This window comes from Dermacentor albipictus, chromosome 4, assembly GCF_038994185.2.
Source record: "Dermacentor albipictus isolate Rhodes 1998 colony chromosome 4, USDA_Dalb.pri_finalv2, whole genome shotgun sequence".
Taxonomy (NCBI): domain Eukaryota; kingdom Metazoa; phylum Arthropoda; class Arachnida; order Ixodida; family Ixodidae; genus Dermacentor; species Dermacentor albipictus.
Window position 1 is genome coordinate 82287529 of NC_091824.1, and position 24234 is coordinate 82311762.

General features: G+C 46.3%; 1 protein-coding gene across 1 annotated transcript; it reads right to left on the reverse strand.

The window, feature by feature from the left end:
- Positions 1-516: 516 nt before the first annotated feature.
- Positions 517-23929, reverse strand: LOC135913358 (sperm-specific sodium:proton exchanger-like). Its single transcript, XM_065445958.1, has 21 exons — positions 23803-23929; positions 22673-22747; positions 21653-21711; positions 20698-20914; positions 19675-19942; positions 18192-18581; positions 17469-17675; positions 16017-16098; positions 13841-14025; positions 11398-11490; positions 11221-11315; positions 9770-9830; positions 9370-9645; positions 8467-8673; positions 7501-7977; positions 6358-6453; positions 5899-6078; positions 4902-5039; positions 3131-3328; positions 2410-2547; positions 517-1682 (listed from the first exon to the last, which is right to left on the reverse strand). Exons 1-21 carry the CDS (start codon positions 23814-23816, stop codon positions 1620-1622), a joined length of 3519 nt encoding a protein of 1172 aa, XP_065302030.1. The 5' UTR covers positions 23817-23929; the 3' UTR covers positions 517-1619.
- Positions 23930-24234: the final 305 nt, after the last annotated feature.

A 24234-nucleotide genomic window follows, 5' to 3' on the forward strand; every position in this document is an offset into this window, starting at 1 on the left:
TTCCATGCAGTTCGGGCATTTCGGTGGCCCAGGTAGGCCTTGAATACAGTGACGGAAAAGAGGAGTCACTATTGAGTTTGTTTGAAGTCTTCGGAGAGTCCAGTGAAATATTAGATAGCGTTCGCTTGACGTTACCTTCCCATTTCCAGTAGCACAGCAGCTCAGCAGCAACGCTGGTGTGCTCGCGGTGCGCATGCGGATAGTGCTCGTGCCAGGAGAGGAAGGCAGAACGCAGCCCAGACTCCATCGCCACCGAGGCGATTGAGCGTAGCGTTGACGGCGCGTACATTTCGCTCGGCCACTTTTGCAGCCAAACGTGCTCCGCGTGTCTATATACACTATGGATCTAACCTTCTGCGCGTGTTCCACGCATGCGCAGTCTTGGTATAACAATTTCTATCGCAATATTACATGCGCACGCCAACATGACAACCTACCTTCACTTGCGAAGGGCACCGTGCGAGCTAACTTCATGAGCTATGTATACACATTTAATAATAATGATAATAATGGGACTTTATTTCCAGCCATACAATAATAATGGGACTTTATTTCCATCCATACAGTGACGGGGGAGAGAGAAAAAAGCTCGAAATGGCTTGACTAACCCATTTGTTAGTATACGTTATTCCTATGACGTGAGAGAGCTTTGTTGCAATTTAATCCCACGTCATAATTTTTCTGAAATGATCTTGCTACATCCATTCGATTCTTGAGCCAGTAGACATACTGTCGTTAATTAGGTGTAGATTTCGATTTTTAGGACCAAAAAGAGTGGCCTTAGCGTTAGTGATTGCAATTGTGATGTGAAAGAGAATAATGTATGGTCAGCGTATATGACGGGTTCTATTTCGGACGAAAAAGAGTGGCCTTTGCTTCAGTCTTTAGTTGTATCAACTTTTAATGCATGTGTCCATTTCTCTATATGCTCAAGCGTTGAATTAGCCTTCGCAATTCTGATGTGATTAAAAAGAATCTGGCCCAGTAACATGGGCCCTTTACTGCTGGCACACGTCAGGAGTCCCCAAAGGTAGTAATTGGGGGACTCCACACGAGATTTTCTTAATGTCAAACGAGTGTCTATGTTGATGTATGTAGTCTGTGGGTTAAATAACTGTGCGAGAGCAATAGGCATGTTTTGTCGCGTAAATAAAGAAAAACAAACAGGAATCTACATGCAGATAGAACGATATGCGTTTTAAGTAAATCGCTCTACTGATGATGCACCTTTTAACATAGCAGAGTATTAGTGAGCGGGCAAATATTACAAGCACGTAATCGCGGCGGCAATACATGCGCGCACATACACAAAACACATACACATACGCAGCAAAAGGCTCGAGTACCAAACGGCCTCTTTGGCGGACAGAAATCGTTGTCCTATTGTCTACGCTGGCTGCAGTGCTTAGTGCCTCGGGAAGGGATCGGAAAGGGAACCAGACGCCCTGCAGCCTTCAGCGCACAACGCGCCAAGTTCGAGGTGAGCTCCCTTTGCCAATTCACCCAAGCAGCAGCTCAGTATCGATAATGTTTACGTAAATAAGAAGAAAAAAAAACACATCTAAATAGCACAGATAGAACGACGGAGCCGGATCATCCAAAGGCAATGTTGGCGACGGCTAGAAGTCCGGCTCTGTGTTCCTGCGCTTGTTCAGGTACCGGTACTCCCGTCCAATGTCGCCCTGCAGAAAAAAGAATGCAAATAAAAGCGTTACTTGCTTTCGTGTAGCTGTAGTCTAGCCTCATGGAATGAAATGACGTCATCCATCTGCACGTATTTAAAAGCGTGCGTTGATAAGTATAGCAAAGACGAAGGAAAGAAGCGAGTTTTATCAGAAAACAGCAAGCCAGCCCTGTCACATGCCTATAGCTATGTCGTCGGCCATTCGCTCTCACTAACTCAATTCGCGCGAATCATGCCAACTAGATCGATCACATTTGCTCTCTACAGGCTTTATGTCGAGACGACGTGAAGGGGGGTTGTACGGATCGATTCTTTTGTAAAACTATGAGCGGTTCTAACGCCAGAGTTGAAGTAAGACTTGACAGCACAGCAGCTCGGTCCTGTTAAAGCTTTCTTCATCCCTGCCGTTAAAGCTGCTCATTCATTTACGATCTGTTACACCAACTGGCACAGCAGACTACTATAATGTGCTTTTTTCGCATTCCCATACCCTAGAACTTGTTTTAGCAATGTAATCAAGTTCACGAGCTCTGTCTGTTGAAATAGCACAACAGAAGGTATTTATTTGGCAATCGAAGTCTTAGCTTCTGCTGGTGCACAGCCACTCAATTTTATGTGTAAGCCATTTGAAGTGTGAGCAGACTGCACGCAGCCGATGCGTACACTTTGCACAAGTACATCGTTCGAATTGGCGTCGTGCTGCCAGCATTTGCGTGCTCTCTTACCCGTCGACTGGCTTCCATCTCTGCGATACGCTCCTCTTCCGTGGGCACCCGGCGCAGCCAGTCGAACTCCAGCGGCAACTTGTACTGCTTATTCGAAATCACAATAATCACTGGTCGCGGCCGTGTCGCGAAGTCACCCTGGAAAGCGAAGAGTAATCGCAGCGTTAATTTCGTTGCTGGTGCACATCAGGAGCGTTGGCGTTAGCGAATGTGTGGCGGAACTGTTGGTACAGTTCGGCAGCGTTTGATTGCTATTCGTTGTACTGCTTACTTGATCAAGTCGGAGTGCACCACACTGCCTTCCTCTTCACGTTACTCGACAACTCCGTGTCTCAACAGACATCGAGTCGCAGCTCGTCTTGGCAAGACTAATGTGATTATGCATACGTTGACTAGCGTAAACATTTGCTATTTGGCGCGCTTGCTTACTCTACGGGACATAGCGTTCTGTGGGGAGGCTCTGGAGTCGTAGGCAGTGCAACGCGTTACTGCGATTTTCACTGAAGTGCACTGAAATGATATCGAAGGCAACGAAGTTTTCTCTTGTTAAACATTCACAGGAAGATGAAAAAAATATTGCCACTTCGTCGGTTTCAAATTCGGAAGCGCAAGCAACACAGTCGTCCCACCAGCAACTCACGCCGCTGAAAACCTCCTCGGGTTCAGGACATGCAAACGTGCAATGTAGCGTGCCCAAAAAGAGCAAGACTTGTCAACTCACGGGGAAAATGAACCTCTTGACGGAGCGGGGAATGTAAGCCGGCGCCACGTAGAGGTCCCCGATGTTCACGTCTACTAGCGTTCCCTGTATCAGGAGAATGTCCTCGATGTCCGGACTCACGAGGAAGTCGTGCGCGCTTGCCAAGTCCGGGAGCAGGAACGAGCTCAACCGCATCTTGATCTTCTCCACGGGCCACGTCTGGCGAAATAGCCACCACTTCTCTCAGAAGCGCATAGAGACATTCACTGCGCTCTAGCGTCATCGTAAGTATACGCCGACCTACCAGTGTCGGTGACATTTTTTTTAGATGACGTTGCCAGATATCAGTCGAAAGCACTGCCATTTTGACAAGAAGTCATTAGGTGATGAAAACAATTATGATTATTATTATTATTATGACGATGATGATGATTATGATTACCTGTTCAGGACTTCGTTTTTTTATTGTTCATAGATGTCTTGATTATTTAAAATATAACTGCAAGAGGTTTCACATACTACCTGCTGTGGCGAGTCAACGGTTGAAATGCGAAACGAGTTCTGTTTTCGCAGAACAACCACCGAGTTTATAAAAACGAAAGGCCGCAAAGTGACGATGATAATGGTAACAGGTACGAAATTTCTTACGTAAATTTTCTATATATTTTAATTGTGCCTACACGACTTTTTCATTATTGTTAACCATAAACTTGCGGTGATAACGGTGCTTGTGTTTCTATAGCTCTAGTCGCAAAAGTGTGAAGCATATGTTACACAACTTTACGATTATATTTTGACACTAGCATCCAAAAGGCATCAACACTTTGATGACGACTCATTACCGGCATAAACGTTTCTCTTCGCCGCTAATTTTATGATTTTATAATACGTCGTAGCTCTAAGTTTTAAGGTTCTATAACAAAAAAAGTCATATGAAGAGACAGCCACTGTCCCATAGTCAGCGATGTTTTTCTTGGGGGGGGGATTCTCTAATTAAAGCCGCAAGAACAAGCGCAATAAATCACGAAGCCAAAGGTTCCTTACTTCTTTTTTGAGTAGAGTGAACGTGTGGCGGCTTTCTGGAGACGAGCTGTAGTACGATAATATGAGTACACTTTCTCACGTGGTCCTGCAGCTTATATTTGTTACCTAGAGAAATGGTGAGGCGAGCATTCAGCGTATTTATCTCTTACAGCTTACACCTTTATGCCCTTGAGTGGCAGCAACCGCTTCATTACATGAACTTAAAGGGACACTAAAGTGAAAAGTGATTTCTTCTGCATCAGTAAATCACCGTTCTACAACACCAAAAACACCACTCTTACAACGATAAGACGTTTGGTAAGGCAGAAAAAGCGCAAAAACGAAATGCGGGTGGCGACGCCTACTTGAGTTCCCGCACCTGGGGGCTGTGACGTCTTGGATTTTGATGGCATCTTCTAGGGCCTACTAATTATATATAGCGGTTCAGATTGACTACATTGTGTTCTAAAGGAACCAAATAATAAACATGCCAAATTTCAGGAACCTTTATTCAGCCAACGCGGCCCAAATGCGAAAACAAGCTTTGGAATCCCTGACGTCACGCTGACGTACCGGCGCTGGCATTTTGGCGCGAAATTCAAATACTGATAATTGGACCTTCATTTTCTCATCTAATATTCAAACTATTTTCTTGAAATGACTGCCTGCAGGTTTCTCAAGCAATGCTTTATTAGTCTAAACTGATTTATTGTTTCCGTTTAGTGTCCCTTTAAGTTCGCTGCACTTTCTTGCATGGTCTCCGACTCACCTGGTACTTGGCTTGAGTTTGTAAAATGAGCACGCCGAAAATGTTGGCGATATAGTACCATATCTGGTACAGGAAACTAGGAGACTTGGTGAATATCTGTATCGCCTCCACAACGCGGCTCCGGGGAATAATGTACGCCTACAAAGAGAAAAAAATAAAGAATACGTAGATGTCATGTGGCAAAAGACACTGGGAAAGCCTAAGAGATTAAGCTTATTCTAGGGATGTTGTGACAGTGAAATTTACGAAACCAGTAGATTACGAATACTTGAGGAAAGCGACTGACCTACTATCTTATACTGAATATTTTCTCATCCCGATTGCGTTCACTGCATCAAGTAGAAACCTGGGTTAATTCCTCTGAGTATTTTGACATCCTTACAGTGCTAAAGACGAATACACAACACGAAGACCAGACAGGCGCTGAATATTGACTTGTTTGCTGATACACAGGCAGTAGCGCTCTCCAACAGTGCTGGCAGCGAGAATAAAAATGAAGACAAAATCCTCATTCATGCCACTTATGCCTAGCACAGTATATCCATTTTTGTTTTTCGAACTAGAGAGAGCGATAAACGGCATACTAACGAAGTTCCATTGTTTCTCTAGAACGGAAAGGGCTTCAAATATTAATTTTCTGTTTTCCGAAAGACGCCTTCCGATTAAAGGCGCGCTCTCAAAAACTGATGCGCACCCTCCATCTTCTGCAATGATTTGCAAGATGACCCGAGCCCGCCAATGTCTGCACCTTAGGGAGCCATCAAAGGCATGCGCGCTCAAATGCAGGCGAGCTTATATGAAGTCTCCGTAAAGCACCTGCCCACGCTGCTCCCTCAAACGACTCCGAAGACATCGCCCAGTCTGACCAACGTAGCACTTCACCTACCGCACGACAGTGGCATACAATACACCATTCTTGTCTCTAAAAACGTGGCAAGGAAAAAATAAAAACGCGTGAAAGAAAGCATGTAATGCGGTTCACCTCGTTACCACTCACATTGACGGGCGTCTCGGCGGATACTCGCGTCACGGTGGGCTCGTCACTGACCAGGCCGAGGGCTCCCAGCGTGACAGGGGCGCCCAGGTAGTCCTCGAAGTACTCGTCGCTAAAGAAGAACAGGGACGACGACGAGTTCGGAAGTGCGCCATCCTCACGGTACTCCACCTCGCCCTCGATCTGCGTCCACCGCGGCGACAGAAAGCAGAATGGCAGATTAGAGTGTCGCGCCATAGTTTCGGGCCACGCCATAAAGTGGCAGACGTCCAGTGCATTATCATGACCTACGCAGTATGAAAATTATTAAGCTTGGATTGCATTAATTTTGAGATGACGAAGTCGTCGAACGTCTTGGTGAGGGAAAACAACAATGGAAAGCGCTTCAACCTTGTGGTGTAGTCACTGTCGAGTATAGCGTTCGTCAAGTAATTAACTCTCGGCGAAAAGATGGCAACTCACTTTGACAATGCCCGAGTATGTAATGAGGACATGGCTCTCGCAGCCTTTCTCGACGATGACATCGCCAGCCCCGTAAGCCACTGGCCTGAGCTGCATCTGTAAAGAAAACGGAAAGTTTGGTTATCTGCCGAGTGGGGCTTTGTGTGTCTTCGCGATTGGACTTCCAAGTAAAAGAATGTTGATAGCAGCCGAATGTTTCCTTCTTGCTTTGCTTTTTGGCAAGAATATTTCGGACATATCTTTTATTCAGCTTATCATGATGGCTACAGAAAAGCCGGACACTCCCTATTATAGCTCGTTATCGTTGTGCTGCCTCTGCGGCTCCTGCGACCACTCCTGTCTCGCGTCTGGCTCGTACATTATTCGCCTCTAAATTTGCCGATGTGACACGTCCTGTTACAGTCTTCTGTCTTCCCTAGTATTCCTCTGTCTCTTTTCGATGCGTCTTTTAGTACGTTCTTCTACATGGTATGGCGTTCTGTACTTTTTTCAAATTCCGGCATATTCTCGATTTAGCCATATTGTCAACTCTGATTGGACAACGGGGCTGCTTTGGCCTGTCTGATAGGCTCAATACGCTGCCATTTCAGAATTGGACAATGTAGCAGAACTTGACAGTGTGCAGAACATAGCACCCTTAATTAGAATTCTGCGAAGGCTATGTCTCGCACAAATCCACTCTTTTATCTACGCGCTAGAATATTCTCCCAGCGTGCCTTTGCTGTGAATCAAAGAGTTCTTTCCTAAACCCCAAGTACTGCATCGACTACGTTGTTGTTCTGCCAGCTAACCAAAGTATGCAAGTGCTTTATGAAGCACTGGTTCCCTGCCCCCGCAAGTTAGCAGCAACAGTTGTGCGCTGGCTTGTATGTTTTCAGAGTGTAATTTCATATTTAGATCAATTGAAGTCGTAGCGCCGGATTGAGAGGGACATGAAAGACGACAGGATAAGCTTTCTCATCTAGCGCACGTCCTGGCGTCTTTCATGTCCCTGTCAGTCCAGTGCTACGACTTGAATTGATGCAACGAACCAACTAACACAAAAATCTGCACTCCTGGATTTTTTGAGTCTTACAGTCAAGTTTCTTTTGGGGGCGGGCGTCGCAGTCAAGCCGTGATGAGGAGCGGACGCGATTCACTTACAGCGAGGAACTGCCGAACGCTGTCGGACCCGATCCAGGGAATGACGCGCAGCACGGCGATCGGCTTGTAGCTCGCCGGCAGGCTGTTGGGCGCGCAAATGATGCCCATCATCTTGTCCTTGAGCATCTGGTACAGCTCGCGGTGCTGCTCCTCGGTGAAGAAGCCGTCGCGCTGCATCTCGGCCACGTGCGCCGACACGTCGTTCAAGATGGTCTGGCCCGCCTGGCGACTCTTGAAGGCGACCGCGATGCCCGGGAACCGCGACTGGATCTCGACCAGGTTGCGCAGCACGATCAGCCGGTTGTTGGTGGCCCGGCTGCGCGTCTCGAGCGCCAGGTCGGACGAGTGCACGTACTTCCACACGTTCTGCTGCACCTCCTCCTCGCCCGTGATGATGGCCAGCGAGGTCTCGTACGCCGCGTAGATGATCTTGTCCAGGTACCGGTGCAGCAAGTCCAGCAGCCAGTCCTGGACCACCTGGTTTTCCGGAAGACCAAATAACGTTTCTTTTTTACCGTGACGCCACAATTTATGGTACTCCAGACACGGCAGCTAGCTAACTCGAATCTTTCGATAGAAGATCAAGGAGCACAAGTATACTGCCATGGTGTTCTAGCAATACGTAAGAACAATTAAAATTTGCCAGTTTTTGATTCCGCCCAGCCTTTCCTTTATTCGACATCTGACGTCCAAAGTATGTCAATGTGCTCGTGTCCCAGCGCTGTACCCCAGCCAATGAGTAACGTCGCAGTAGAGAGCTGTGGATTGACTTTAGCCATCTGGATTATTCAATACACTGTTAAATCAAATTATAAGGACGTTTTCTTATTCAATCTCAATTGGACAGCGGCCGTCGTGGCCAAAAATTGAAACAGTGACCATATGCTCAGCACAACAACGCCGTGGCCACTGGGGCATTGCAGCGTGTTTATGACTTCTCCAATTCAACTCGAATGGGCGTGGTACCTCGATGTACTTGACGGCGTGGACCAGCCGCACAGACATCGCCAGGATGAAGATGGCCGTGGGGAGGGTCTGGTACTGGTACTGAGCGGCGACCAGGAAGTATATGGTGAACTGGATGACGAACACGAAGATGCACGTGGCCACCAGCACCAGGTCCAGTTTGTTGTAGTTGTCCAGCCGCACGAACCGGTGCCCGTAAGCCGTTATCTGCAAAGATCGCGTTTCCAAGCCTCAGCAGAAATAAGATAAGCTTTCTCATCTGTCGCGAATGTGAGAAGCATTGAAACAAAGATGTGAGGCAACCATGAACCGTGAGAACTTTGACTTTATGCGGCTGTGTGAGCGCCTGAATAAATTATGTGAAGAAAAAATCTATGGGATAAATTCGGTGAAAAAAATTGCATCGTGAAGCGAACAAAGCAACCATACTACTGCAGGAAAGATGTGGGAAACGAGGCACGACCTAATAAACAATTCGAGGGTACATTTAACACAATAGTGCAATTTCTACGCATCGTAAACTGAAATAGTTGAATTTCACCGACCAAATGGTGCCAATATACGAGTATAAGCTGGAACCGTTGCCACCTAGCCTTAATATAGGCATGTTTTGCAATTTGCAACCCTCTACCATGGCTCCAGAAAGAGTAGCATTGGTGCTACGTGCATCGACTGGACGCAGAAGCAATCGTGAAGCTTCAATAAACATCGAATAAATATAAAATATACAGCCGTATTCCACTCTTAAGCCTACCGAGCCGGTCAACTTGACTGCCCGAGATATATGGCGATGTACGTTTTATTTTTAGCGCTCATTATCTAATCTGATTTCCTTAGCGCGATTTTCGGGCAACCGTTCACCCGCGGTCGACGAGGAACGGAATGGAGGACATACACACGTACCATGGTGGTGATCTCGGCGGCGAAGAGGATGATGTAGACGCCTTCGATAACCAGTATGGCGTCCGAGCGTGGCTTGGGCGGCAGCGGCGTGTTGAGCAGCATGCCCAGCAGGCACGTGAGGAAGGTGAGCGTGGTGCTGGTGATGACCAGTTCGTAGTACTTGTGCTCGAACATGTCGATGATGCGCTCCTGCAGGTTCCGCTCCAGTTGGCTCTGGAAGGACTCCGTGTCGTCCATGAGGTCCTCGCCGAAGCTTGACACCGACAGGCGCTCTTTCTGCGCGCGTGAAAACCGAAAAAGAAAAGGTCAGCCACTTTCTCCTGCGAAGGAGAGCACTTAGCCCTTGCCATCGTCGTTTCTATTGCTACAGCCTGCGCAAACGTTCAAGAGGTATACTCACCGTCCATTTGATCCAATCGGGAATGTCGATGAGCGATTCGATGGTGTCCGCGCCCATGTAGCTGCAAGTTGTTTGCACCACAATATAGCTTACTGGCAGCAACAAGAGATGCACTGTCTTGCATAGTTTCAGCAGTCTGGATGGTTAGCCGAGTTAAGCGTGTACTTTGCTCCTATTTTTCAGCTCTTGTGACATAAATTGAAATTAATGTAAAACCAAACAATGGCTTAAAAGTAATATGAATGAATCGGCATGCTGCCCCTTGAGGAATGCAGGGGTGAACACTTCTGTAAAAAAAAAGAACACTGTCTAGTTCAGTTGTAACTGGCTATAATTTGCATGCTACACGGGTCCGTGGTCCTTGTGAATTTGCGCTTCACAGATGCCGCTGTGAAAGTTTCTCTTAGTCTTGCTGACGCAACTCCTTTCATAATATGGCTGCACAAACTCAGCCCACTAATCATTCAGCTTTCGATTTTCGCTATTCTGAGCTTTCACCAGGCGCCAGGTGACGTATGGTCTGCACTCCTTATGTCTGCATACTGTTTTGACAATAAGGAGCTGTACATCGCAAAATACAAAATATACACTGCGGGATAGTACTTATCTCGTTGCCTACTGCTTTCTTTCTGAGGAATACGCATTTGTTTAAAATTTTTAAAAACCCCGCAAGGAAACGAGGCAGAAAAAAAAAACATAGCGCTTGCCTCTCTTTCTTGTCCCTTTTCTTGCGCTGTTTTTGTTGTAAAACGTTTTATTTATTTATTTATTTATTTATTTATTTATTTATTTATATTCAATTATTTATTCATTAATTCAGTCATTCTGCACAGCGCCAATAGGCATGACAGTCAGCGGAAAATAATAATACAACGTAAACACCTAAGATACAAATAAACATGATGTGAAGAAAGTGTCATCACTCAAAGCTAAAATAAGTTACATGCCTAATTGATATCTACAAGAATGTGGTAAGCACGTTGTTCGAGAATATGTTTGCAACATCACCTCGTTCGATCCCAATATTCTACGTGGGAAGGTCATTTGAAACAACTCCGTTCTACAATTAACGTCTATAACTTTGTTCGCATGATCTGTCCGGAGAAACGCAATCTGGCTTTAACGGATATCGGGTTGAAGCATGTTCTAGTGAAAATATGCTATGAAAACATGTGACTCAATATTTTTCTGCATTCGTGTAAGGTCTCTCATCTTAAAGTTACTTTAGTTTTTTTATTCACTGAATACGTCATGTACCAACCAGCCCAACAGCAAACACTCCTGCCGTGTTGGTTTTTCTGTAGCTTTGTGGTGATAGCTTTCAGGAGATTCCAATTTTCTCATTTAAGAAACTTCCTTTACACGTTGAGGGTCCTTAATGTAAAGTTCCGTATGACCGACTACTGAGAGCTACATTTACTGCGTACTGTCTCTTGCAGATGCACACTCACACTTTCTTGTCGAACGGGTACTGCAGGGCAGCCAGCAGCGTCATCATGGTGCTCTTCTGGATCATTCCTTCTCGGTACTGCCTCGAATAGCTCACCTGTGGAAAGACGCAACCGCGCTTAGCGTGCGGCCAAGCTCAAGTTTCGCCGTCTACCTAAGATAGTAAACGATCTGCCCACCTGCTCGATTCTCAGCACGTTTTCAACGGCGAAGTGCTCCGCCCTTGTCTGGGCTTCACGTTGGCCAGGCCTCCTTTTCCCGGCAATGTTGAACTGCGAATCAGTGACGAGGCGTTGCCCGTTAGAGCCGGGAAAGCTACATAACTGCACGTTATAGCAAGCCGCGCACCTTCTCTCGTTCTTGGCAGACCAACATTGCGCAATAGTGGTCTCTCGTAGGAGTTTCGCTGAATTTGATTAAGGTTCTGTCAAACCGGGACTTCTTTTTTCCTCCGTTAAGTAAAGATTCTATAATATGAATGCGAATGACGCAACTCGCAACCGCGTTCTGGTGTTTCATATGCGCTTTGAACATCTTATGCATTGATCTCCGCCAATACTAGTTTCTGGAGTTAGAAGGACGTGACCGCGGCTGAAGAGCCGTGCTGTCGTTCCTACGTTTACTCCGACAGAAGAGCGACAAAGGCGAGCCGAGCGGCGGCTGCGGCGACCAACGTGGCAGGCTTCCAGGACGACACGGCGCGTGCCGAACTTGTACCTCGAGCACGCGCTGGCCATCTTTGTTCTTTTCTTCATTCGCAGCCGGTCGAGAGCGCTGACCGAAGAGCCCCTCGTTGCGGCGTCGGTGGGCTCTAGAGGGCTCTCCGCCCAGAAGGAACGGCAATAAAGCAAGTTAGTGAAAGCGGATGTCAAAAGGATCCGTGGGCAGTACAAGTAGTGCGAGTCCGTCCACAGGGAAGGGGACTAGCAAATCCCTCCGGTGCACGAGGCTGCGAATGACGGACGAACGGAGAGTGCGAAGGCAGACTCCTCTGCAGCTGTTCACGCAGGCCATGCGAAACAAACTGGAACCGGACGCTGTCAATGGTGGACACAGGCTGCAAGCTTGTTCGTCACGCCCTCGCCGATGCGTGAGCCGTGACGGACGCAGCTTGTTCACGCGCTTGTCCGGTCTTGCCTGACCAAACGTTTTTTTTTTTCTGCCTTTGCCGTCACCTAGCGTGTGGAAGTGGTCGATATTCTATTCGATATCGGACGGTCGATCTTCTTACTCGAACACTCGTAATTGCGATTCCATTCGAACATTTTACCAGTCGAACACCCTTATAAATTTGTTTTGTTTTGCTCTTACTGAGTACAGATGACAAAGCAAAACACAGGGAAGTGGCAGGGCCCGTCGAGTCACCGCTCCGTGTGCCGCATTATTTTGCGACGACACTGCTTACGACCGTCTCTGCGAGTGTGACTGCTGTAGCTGTGTAACCATAAACTTCATTAACACATATGTCAAAAACACTGATTTCTGTCTCTCATGTGCCAGAAAGAGCATTTCTTTCATCTCTTGACAAAGCCAGCGCTAGCGTCATGCGGACAAGTCGATGGCGCTCTGCAGCATTTCGGCCTAAGGCAGGTTAAAGTTTTCTGTGCCAAACAGGTCCAGCGTTGCAGACCGTTAAAACAATTTCTATTTATCCATACCGGAACTGAACCGGAATCAAATCGGAGCGCGCTGAACCAGAACTCAAACTGAAGCAGAATTCTTTTTTCGATTCGACACCCTGCTTTAAGTGTTATCTATATCTCTCTATTCTGTCTGTTTCCTTTTAAGGCTCATTATTCGCTAATTTCTTATCTTATTCTGGCGTATTTCACGTGCAATGACGTCAACCTTGGCTTCTTTAGCGTCGACACTTGGCTGACCCTTTCTTTTCTTTGACCAACAGGCCAGGTGGCCCGATCCAAAGCATAGTTCAGTCTATGTCGCAATGCGGTTATTTTTACTATACTGAGGTTAATTACGCGAGTACTGTTAATTTTACCTACTCTGCGACTAATACTGGCTCCTTATGCGCACTGGAGAAGGCACCTTCGAGACACCATTTTCTTGCGCGAGCCCTGATTAGTCCAAGCGAACTTGCTCCATTTTCCAAAAGTGTGTCTTACAGCGGCTTTGCCTCACCATATATATATATATATATATATATATATATATATATATATATATATATATATATATATATATATATATATATGTATATATATATATATATATATATATATATATATATATATATATATATATATATATATATATATATATATATATATATATCTACAGCGGTGCACTCTCTACAGGGGTAGAGCACATTTTCGTTCTTTTTGGACTAGATTGGCACTAGTTACGACCATACTGTTCACGTTTCTAACTCTGCGACTAATTCTAGCTTCTTATCTCGTTTAGACCTACATTGCGGTAATTTTTTTCAGGTTTCTACATAATTCCAAAGCAACAAAATGGTGTATTTATTTAACGAGATTGAATACATAAATAGCCAGATTTCAGATACGCCAAACCCGCATGATGTCAGCAATTCAAGAAAGCTAATGCGCATGTCATTGTTACGTCATTCTTTGCTTCACTGTCCACTACCAGCCCGCTCACCCACGGTTTCTGTCCCGAGGCGAACGGATTCTCGATGATGGTGTGGCGTAGTACCCACTTCCAGTCGACCGGCCGGAAGTAAGAATCGGCCTCCTGAACTCGGCTGGACACCATCACGTGGTCCTTTAGGTACGTCACAGCGCTTGACATGGTGCGTTGCTCTATCTCGGACACCTCCAGCACTCCTGCGATTCGCACGCGTGATGTAGGAGGAAAGAGAGGTCGCTACGTTGGCAGTTGTAGCGGCATACGCTTGACATCCACTAACAGCGTCAGTTAGCAATAGCGTACCTCCCATTTCCATACTACCGCGAAGCTGAAAAACAGTTTGATAATGTTGCAGATACAGTTGCTTACAAGCGAACTTATTCGATGTTTACGACACATGGCGCCTATCGTTCACACTGTACGTGGAACCAAGCGTAAGAAGGCACGGCTGACATATACTGCAATATACTCGTATATTTAAAAGCATCCGTGCTTGCCCTGGTTTGTCTGACATTTATTCTGCTTAATTATCTTGCATTATCGGCAGCCGCAATTTAAAGACGAAATAATAAATTACTTTAAACTTTCTTCTTGCCCTTTAAACTAGCATCTCCGAACTCGAGTATAAGCCTCAAATTGTACTGCGGAAATTTCCCTACTAATATATACCAACAAAACATTTTGCAGATCCCACACACATGTTGGAACCTGTGCGAAGCGGAGCTTTAGTGAAATGGTTAATGAAATGGCAATAATCTTAGATGCGATGTGTACAGTTCTCTTTATTTTATTAGTACTTTCCAATTAAGAGTGTTAAAACGGGGAAAAAGTGTAATTGTCTGTCTGTCTGTCTGTCTGTCATATATATATATATATATATATATATATATATATATATATATATATATATATATATATATATATATATATATGACATATATATATATATATATATATATATATATATATATATATATATATATATATATATATATATATATATATATATATATATACCTCAGCTGACGGTGTTTGCTGTGCGGTGAAAGTGGTTGTTTAAATCATACATCGGGGGCGTCAGACGTATTGCTCAAACAAATGTCTCGCATTCATCGCTAAATCACCATTGCAGTTTTCATCATATGCAATACATTGCAAAATTTAAGTTTGCAGCACCCAGGTCACACATTTAGATCGCCTTAAATGTTTATGCTTACGCGCTGCATCGTTCACAAACAACGCCTAAATACAAACACGAAATCAGCAGTGTAAGACCTCGATGGAGCAAAGACGATCTATATGATGTCTGTGGAAGGAAGAAGAATGGCGAGACGTGTGTGCAGAAGGTAAGTGATATTCTAACCCTTGTACCACAGTGCCACATACCCCTTCTGGAAAATACGCTATGCACGAGCACATAACCAAGTAGGAAAAAAAAAACCCCAAGCACAATTTTTTTAAAAGCAAGGAATCTGTTGAATATAATGCGCAGTTTCATATGCAGCCAGTGTGCTTCAGAAATACCTGTGAGCCAACATTATACATACCGGCTTTACGTCGTGATGTATTGTTTTATTGTGCAGAACAGAGGGCGTTCACTGACCCTGTCGGTCTTTTAGTGTGGCTCGTGTGCCTATTAACCGAGGAAACCGAAAACCCGCTTCACACCGCGGAGAAGTAGGCAAAAGAAAACTTGACCATAGAGCTAGACTCGGGGTCTGAGCTGTCCTCCGCAGGCAGTATCGGTGACGATACACTTAGAACAGGAATACTATGGACTACAGTGCTTCATGGACGGCAACAACAGTTCCGGTGGCAGTATTTAGTGATGCTCCGGTGTTCTTGAGTCACACGACATTTGTCAAAAAGGAATGAAGTGCCGTAAATAGTTATAAATTATGAATATGTTGCCGAGGCGGGCACATTTACACAAGCTTATGAGTAAAACAGCCTCCCTGACCACAATCAAGTCTGGACGAATCGGTAGAAAACAGCGCAAGTTATCGCCACAGTGGTGCCCTTTCAGTGTAAACCACTGGCGCCACGGTATTATGGTAGCGGCAGTACAATGACGTAGAGACGAAACTGATATATAGAGAGCCAAAAAGCTCCGTCCTAGTCTCGGCTCCTAGTTTGACTGTACTAAACACGTCTCAATTATTAACATATCTTCGCAAATATTTCTTACCAAAGGTCCTAAATATGAACTCGAGGAAAGCGACGTTTATCAGCTGGCCCAGAAGTATGTCGCACACGATGTAGGGAAACGTCTGCAAAAAGTAATAATAATAATAATGAGAAGAGAGACAGTACTATTTCTAAATAACTTTTAGAAACGGGGTTTTACAGCTCAAAGCAATATTGAGCCATGTGGTGTCGTGGTTAAGGAACATGATTAGTTTGGTATATATAGCGTTCAAAATTATTGCGGCCGCGATGAAAATTATTTCCAGACTGAACTAAAATGTGTAGAAAAACCGAAACGCACGATTGTTCTTGCTTTTCATCTTTTGCATTTCCGCCACCGCACCTGCGAATCGATTCCAGAATCCCGGGCACACGAGCAGGATGTCATAACCACTGCTCCCGACGCGGCTTATCGAAATCGCGGTTGTCTTTCCTGTCTTTTGTCGTACGGCACCGCATTCTATTGTCCCCTGTCGCTTGTCCTCAGGACATAGCGAGATATAGTGAACTAGCGAGTTCGTACATGCACATATATACGTTGCACAACGGTCTCCGCATTTGTATTACATTGTTGTTTTCTTTGGTTGGACGCGTTCAGTAACGCTCGCTTGCCTCTTCAACTTATAGGTGCAATAGGTAAACGATGCGTTCAAGTCGCTTGCCTTTCGATAGGCACTTATTGACGCCGGTCGACTTTGTGCCTCTGCATGCGGGATGTAGATAATTGTCCGGACTGTACAGCTTCACACTACCTTAGTACATCACCCGAAATCAATCCGTTACTACTGTGATCAGCCTAATTGATGATCGATAAAAAAGGATTAACCGGAGAGTACTTAGTGAAGCTGAATAATAAACTTTCGCACATTGTTCACTTGAAGTTACAGAACACCCGGCTTCGTGTCCTTCAGGTTAGCTTCCTGTGCTCCTAAATGGCTGCGGCGCAATCCCAAAAAACGCGCGACTGAAAATTCTACGGTTTAGGAACTTATTGTAAAAGCTTCAATAAAATATCTAGCCCCCTCTCAAGTTTACTCAGATCCATTCAAAACGCTTGCTATATGACTGTATGATGTGGTCTACGTTTTAGCATTTAACTTTAATAGTAGAAAGTAGATAAACCAAGTGAGGCAAACATCTATGCATTCAAAGATTTCTGCAGACCTTTGTGTCATTATCGCTGCAGCTCAGACGACAGAATACAAAGAATCTGTCATGTCGTACGACTTTGTAGAACAATGAAATTGTTGGAAGACAAAGCAGTATTTAAATTTTGCTGCAGAAATTAATGCAAGCTCGTCAAGGCTGCTACATCAAATGGGCGAAAAGAATTTAAAGGGGTCAATTTTTTTTTTTAGCAGGACACCCTCCGAAATAAAACTCGCAGCTAGCAAAATCGCGTCTACGTAACGTACTCTCTAATGTACTTTACCCAGTTCAATCGAGTTCTTACCCCTCCGACGTATTCAACGTTGATGGTCGACTGATGGTGGTAAAGGAAGGTGACAACAGTGATGTTGAGCGGCCCCTTGAGTCCCATCCAGACCGTTACTGCAGCCTGGCGCCACGACACCGGGTAGCCGAATTGCTCGATGATCGGAAACAGGGCTACCACTGAGAACAGCCTTGCGAGGATGCGCACACCGTACGCCAGCGCCACCTGCGTAGTTGCAGTCGAGGTGAGATCCTCGCTGAGGAGTAGGTGCACAGTATACTGAGCCATAGGTCATTATTACTGCATCTCACCGATTGCAACGGTTTCCTGCCCGTGAACCTGCTACCGAAAATTCATTGATCATCTATGATCCGTTTTCTTGTGGTCAGCGCCGACTTTAACCAAGCAATAGGCTTAACAAGGACTGCGTCCACTGGTAGTGTAAATGCAATGTGCAAGGATCGACCAAACGGAAAGCGACAAAGCTTGTGGAAGCAATCTCATATTTCATCAAAGGTGCTTCTTCTATCCTCGCTATGGGACTTGAGGTGTAGTCGAATACATATCTTCAGTAGTCTTCTACAGATTTGAGTGGACTTATGCAAAAGTGTAAGTACAGACGAAATAATTTGCATCTGGAAGAGTATATACTCTACCGCGGCGCATTTCAGGAAATACGTCGTCGCCGTAAACGAAACGTCACGACTATACGGGAGCATCGGGTGCACTAAAGCGACCTACCTGCGAGAGGATATTGCTGCGGGCGAAGATGAAGAGCAGCTCGCCGCCGTACAGCGACGACATGAAGAGCGAGAGGAAGCCCGAGACGTCATAGATGGCCGACCAATACTTGTGCAGCAGGCCCTCGAGCTCGGTGCAGGCGACGAGGCGGTGCGAGGTGGTGATGAGCGTGAAGGCCACCACGCCGTCGACGCCCGAAGTACCCATGACCTCGAGCAGGCAGAAGGTCGCGTACGTCAGGCAGATGTGCAGGAATGTGTTGCTGCTCTGGCTCTGCGGCGCCAAGCGCAGCGACCAGATGGCCACGGCGCCCATAGCTACGCCGCCCAAGGCGCCCATCACGTGCGACACCAGCAGGTGGTTCAGCACGGTCGTCACGCCCTGGTTGTTCTGTATACGAAGACAACGTGCCCCAGTCTTTCGTGGCACAGTCTACGTCACATCAGGCGCTGCGCGGGTATACTCGTATAGCTCAGAACATGTGTGCGCATCACGTTCTTACAAACTGGAAATGCAATACAGAGGTGCTTGTGACTCGCCCAACTTCAGTGTCTCGGGCGTACTAGGGAGGGCAACGCGGACCACACATAAAAGCTTCGGGGGCCACATTTTTCGAGACCCCTAAGCTGGTTACGTGAGAAGAGCTGCCTGCCTGCTTCTGCTGCTATCGCAGTAAAAGAGAAACACTTGTTTAAGATTTATTGCAAAATACAAAAAGTCTGGATATCCTAATAACGTAAACTCTTGTAATTTATCATAATAAATATTTTTAGCAAGTCCTCGCTACCTCTAGCAACTTTTGCAAGTGCACTATTTTGCTATCCCGTAAATCAAATAAAGTCTACTATATGATAAGTGCTTTTTATACAACACATGGGAGTTTCAGTAAGGGAATTCTGCGAAACGCGCGGAATTAAGGCGGATTTGTAGGCACAAAATTGTTCTTCCAGAGCGGTTTACATAAGAAAAAAACGAAGTGGTAGACGCTAGTAGGATACTCGCTCCCATCGCGGTTCAGAAAGCGAGCGTGGTACTGACCCAACGCGACCGCGCACAATACAGAGGCAGCGCTGTAAAGTAATGCGAGAAGAATGGACTCAGGATGTCACCACTGAAAACGAAATAGATAATTACCCCCCCCCCCCCCCCCGACAACATCAGCGAAAGTTAGCGTGTGGGAGTATCGGTATTGCAACGAGAAGCTGAACATATTCCTGACAGCATGTATAGTCCCCCTCGCACTTGTATAGTGCGCCGCAACGGTGCACTGCACACATATATGCTTCCACCATTCACTAGAGGTCGCTGGGTGATACAACTTGGCGCCAGAGCACGACGATAATTGATGCGCAATTAACTAAACCGCCTTTTATAGAAACACCTAGCGCAGGTGACGTTAACGGCTCCTTTCAGTTTGCGACATCGTGTTGCGCCCCGCAGTGGGAGTTGCGAATTTCAGCGTTCCGCAGGCGCGCATTCATACGTGGGCCTCGACGGTGTCGAGGACGGACCAGACGAAGAGGTTGTTGACAATGGACTCAGCCTGCAACATGGTGGTCAGAATGGGGTAGCGGCCTTCCTCGAGCAGCTGGTCGGCGATGGGCAGCCGTTCGCAGGAGCAGAGCAGGATGCCAAACAGCAGGCAGTTGTTGATGCCCTTGGTGCCCAGGAAGGTGTACGCGTACAGCGCCGACACTACCGTGCTGATGCCCAGTGTTCCCACGGAGAACACGGTGATCTCCCGGTGGCATCTGAACGCGGGCAGTGGACAGAAGGTGGCGTACGCAGGGTGCCGACACTAAACGAAAGCATGGCCGCGATAACGCGACGATTGTATTTGAATCCTTTTCCTTCTAAAGATTCCTTAAATCTGTTGAAGGTTTTAAGCGTACAGCTTTCTTTCGGGATCAACCGCGACTTTAGTACAACTGTTTATCAGTTTTCAAGGGCCGTACACGAAAAGAGTGCTCTAACACAGGTAAAAGCCGCACGATGGTACCGATGGTGCTGTGCGCTAACGTACGGCAGTGCCACACGGTGGCGCAACAGGGAAAGCAGCGTTCTTGCGTTTCCCTCGTGACAGCTAGCATTTTGAAATGCCTTTGTTGAGAGGCTGCACCTCTGGTCGAAGACCGAGACGCTGTCGTTTCAGGCGCTGTGCTCAGGCGGCCGAACACGCAGCACAGAGTTCCGAGCTGGTCCTTAAAGAGGAGGCGCTTGAAGTACCGGTAGGCTCCCGCATACAGGTAAGGCACGGTGGTAAGGGGAACGCCCTCTTCACAACACAATGCGGCATAGTGCCACAACTGCCCACCTGCCAAAGCATGCTAAACGGATTCCTGGATTACAACCGGGCCGGTCTTTCGTATTTTTTTTGTGTAAGTAGAGCTCAGCGCTCTCTATGTTTTTATGAGCACTCGTTTGATCCACCTAAAGCAAGCTCGCGACCTTCGTCTTATATATACAGCTGTAAGGTGCTTTGCACAGCCTCCATCGCGTAGCGTACCTGCGGAAGATGAAGTGGTTGATGCCCTGCGTGGCGTACACTGTTGCCGCAGGCACGAACACCATGAGCACGTGGAACTTAATGTTCCGCAGCCACATTGAGAGCGAGTCGAGTCTTCTCTCGTTCTCCGCGTCCTGGTACGAGAACCCGAAGCCCGCGATGAACATGAACACCGTGTACGGAAAGTGGATCCGGCGCTGCAGCTTCTTCAGAACCACTGCAGAAGAGCAGAAACGGAACGAAAAGCCTCGCAGGCACATACAAAAAGCAACCGTCCTCGCCTGCGCGAAGTAAACGAGAGGGTATGCCCGGTCTTCATTGCAGGCCCCCATATTGTATGGCTCGTACGATGATAAGCTCCACGTCTTGTTGATTCTCAGTGGTTGCAGCTCAGCGATCATGGTCACTGAGTATCGCGGCGCGTACTCGCCAGCCTTAAAGATGGTAAGCCTGCCTAATAACGACTTCTTTATTTTCTTGCGAGAAGCTATTAAGTACCAAGTGAGTTAAAGGCCTAAACATCTACAAATATATGTGTCTGCACCCGCGCAACTTTGTATCCTCTATCCTATGTCTATCAAAAGAACGGGCGCCCTCGATAATACTGCATTTACCATCGCATCGTTGCTACATACCACGGTAATACATTTGAATCCCGCAGTCTCATTAAATCGAACAATCGTCGAAGTAACCATTCCTTCGCAGCTTTGATGCAGATGCTGGAAATGCGATCGGCAGAAATTACCGTGCGTCGTGAAAGCAAACACTTTCTATGAATAAACTCGGGAAGCCATTTAACATATTTTGTTATTCCAAAATAGTGAAGGATGTCTCGTCTCTGAAGCTTAGAATGTGGCCGGCCAGATTTCCTAAGCCTTAATAGTGAACAGTCTAGACTATCTTGATGCAAACGTGATTTTCGCTTAGAGATCGATGCTTGAAGCGCACCACCCACCTGCTGTGATGAGCACGGCGCAGATCACCAGATAATCATAGGACTCGCCCCTTCTTTGCCTGCAAACAAAGGCCGAATTACATTTACAAGCCATCGCATATGCAACTTCTCCCAGAATTCCTAGCACCAATCAATCAATCTAAGCCCCCTACACAAGACTTCACTGCCCAGAGATGTCTAGACCGGTTACACGTACCCTGCGTCAACCAGGCTTGCTTTGAAAATTTGCTGATGAATCTTCTCCTGGCCTCGACAGGCACGCCTTTTCTTTAGACAATCATTCAGTTGCTATAATGGGCCGCCGGTTATCTCTTTTATGCATTACAAGACGTGTCCAGCTCTATGTGGTTCTTATTATCTCAACTAGAATGCCAGCAACCCTTGTTCTTGTTTTCGCTGTCATGGATACTGCCGTCTATCTACAGTATAGTAACGTTACGCGTATGATTTTTCCAATCCATCCCTCACTGCGCCGTCTTCATTTTCATTTCAATTGTTTTATTATCCTTCATAACAATCCACGTAGGCATGAACCTACCAGCTACGATAACTGATAGAACACAGAGGTTATAGTTATTACTGGCAGATTACATGGATTATGTACTTATACATTCAATGAAGCCTGTACGCCACAGTTTAGGAGCTTCGGCCCCAATCCAGTTTAATCCTTCTGCCATATTTGATTCTTACGATCATTTTTACGATCAAAAGGCCGACTACCAGTCATGAAGTCGTGTCCATAGTATGCCTAGAGTTAATGTGCGATGCGCGAGCATGTCTACCTAAATGAGTGATTTGATACGCCGTGGACCCAGTGAGTGCATACATGGAAGTTTGTGGAAGCATCTCCATAACATTCGAAAGATAACACATATCTGACAGCCTTTTTCGGAACGTCGATCTAATCATCCGCCTTATTTCAGTTCGCGCCAGGTTGTGGCATACCACTAGAGCAAATCATCATCAAAGCACCCGCCTCTCATTTCGGGAGCAATCGGTTCATTAACTTTGTTTACTCACGATACGCCACCGGCGACATCTACTTTGAACTTGACCTCTTCCTCACTGCTGTACTTCGTCGTGCGCGGCGTGGTGCTGGAAGAAGAGAAAGAAGAAAAAAAATAATTCTAAATACCTAATTACCTAAAAGCCTAACAGCCGGGATTTCACGTTAAACTGTACACTAGAGTCACGTGCCCACAGGGAGAGGCGCACAGCACCATAGCTACCACTATGTCAGACATATTCCAGCGTGGCTCAGCGGCCCCATAGTCGCTTGAAGAGACACCAGGTAGATATACTGGGTAAACTTAGATTAAGTGGGTCGGGTTTACAAGGATCGGACGGGAGCGACGTCACCCACCAAAGACACTGAGGTTCCTACAACAGCGTTACGTTACGCATTTTTTTTCAGCATCTTCTCAGGTGGGGTTGATTTATTGGTAATATAAGGTGGTTACATGGTTACATGGTTACAGGGCTTTTGAGCCCGCAAAAGGCTACCAGGAAGCCACATAGATTAGGGAAAACAGCGTAGCATTCGTAGTCCTAAGTGTAGCTCGACATTTTAAAAATGAAAGCGTGATTATTAGTTTCCTCCTCAAGTATTCGCCCTGCTCTTACGTCAAAGAAATCTCAAAAGAATGGTTCGATAGTATTAGCTGACATGATGCCCGAAGCAATAAGCCGAGTCAGGTCATCGGGACCCCACGTTACTTGGTCGGTGGTGCTAGTAGCATTTGTGGTAGCGTTTGTGGTTATTGTACGCAGCCTGCGAAGAGCTTTCCTCCTCTCCCAATCCCTTCTCCCGTGACCCAAGGCTTCGCCGCGTGGAGGGAACAGGCGCCTCGAGGTGCAAATGTACCTACACGTGTGAGGGCAGTGAGCTAGTTGTGGGCGATCGAATCACCCGCAAACTGCCGCCCCGGATACCTTGCCGCAGCCATAATCAAGTTTCGTGTGATACTGCTTTAACGCAACACCGTATTCTAGCATTCTCTACCTTAATTACAGCGCCAGCATCGCATCCAGCAACCTATTTTGGAAGCGGCATAATAACTCGCTCAAGATACGTTGGAGAACGTTTATCAGAAAGCCAATTCCAATACCAAGCTGACACACGCACTCAGGCGAGATGACTGGAGGCTTACCTGACAGTACTCATGGTGTCTGAAGGCCGATTCCGGCGGTGCGATTGGCTTCGAATATTCCCGATAAGAACGCGCTGCGTGACCGTCTGAACCAACCGCGAGCCACGCGTACCACCCGCGTGGCTTCCTTCGCGTTTCTTCTTTATCTTCCAAAGTAATTAAGGGGCATACAAAGTGAGAAAAACAAGAAAGAGGGAGGGAGCCATATTCAAGAAAGTATGGTTTTAGCTTTCTTATTAGGAATAAAATTTAAAAAAAAGAAGTGTAATTCTTTGTGACTAGTAAAAGATTGCCAATTTACCAAACCAAACTGAATTAACTAGAACACTAGCTATTGCTGTAAGGCTGTCGCTTGAGCTACGACCAAGGACGGAAGCAAGAAATATAAATATTCTTATGTTCATACCTTAGTTGCTTTTGCGCCATAAAACC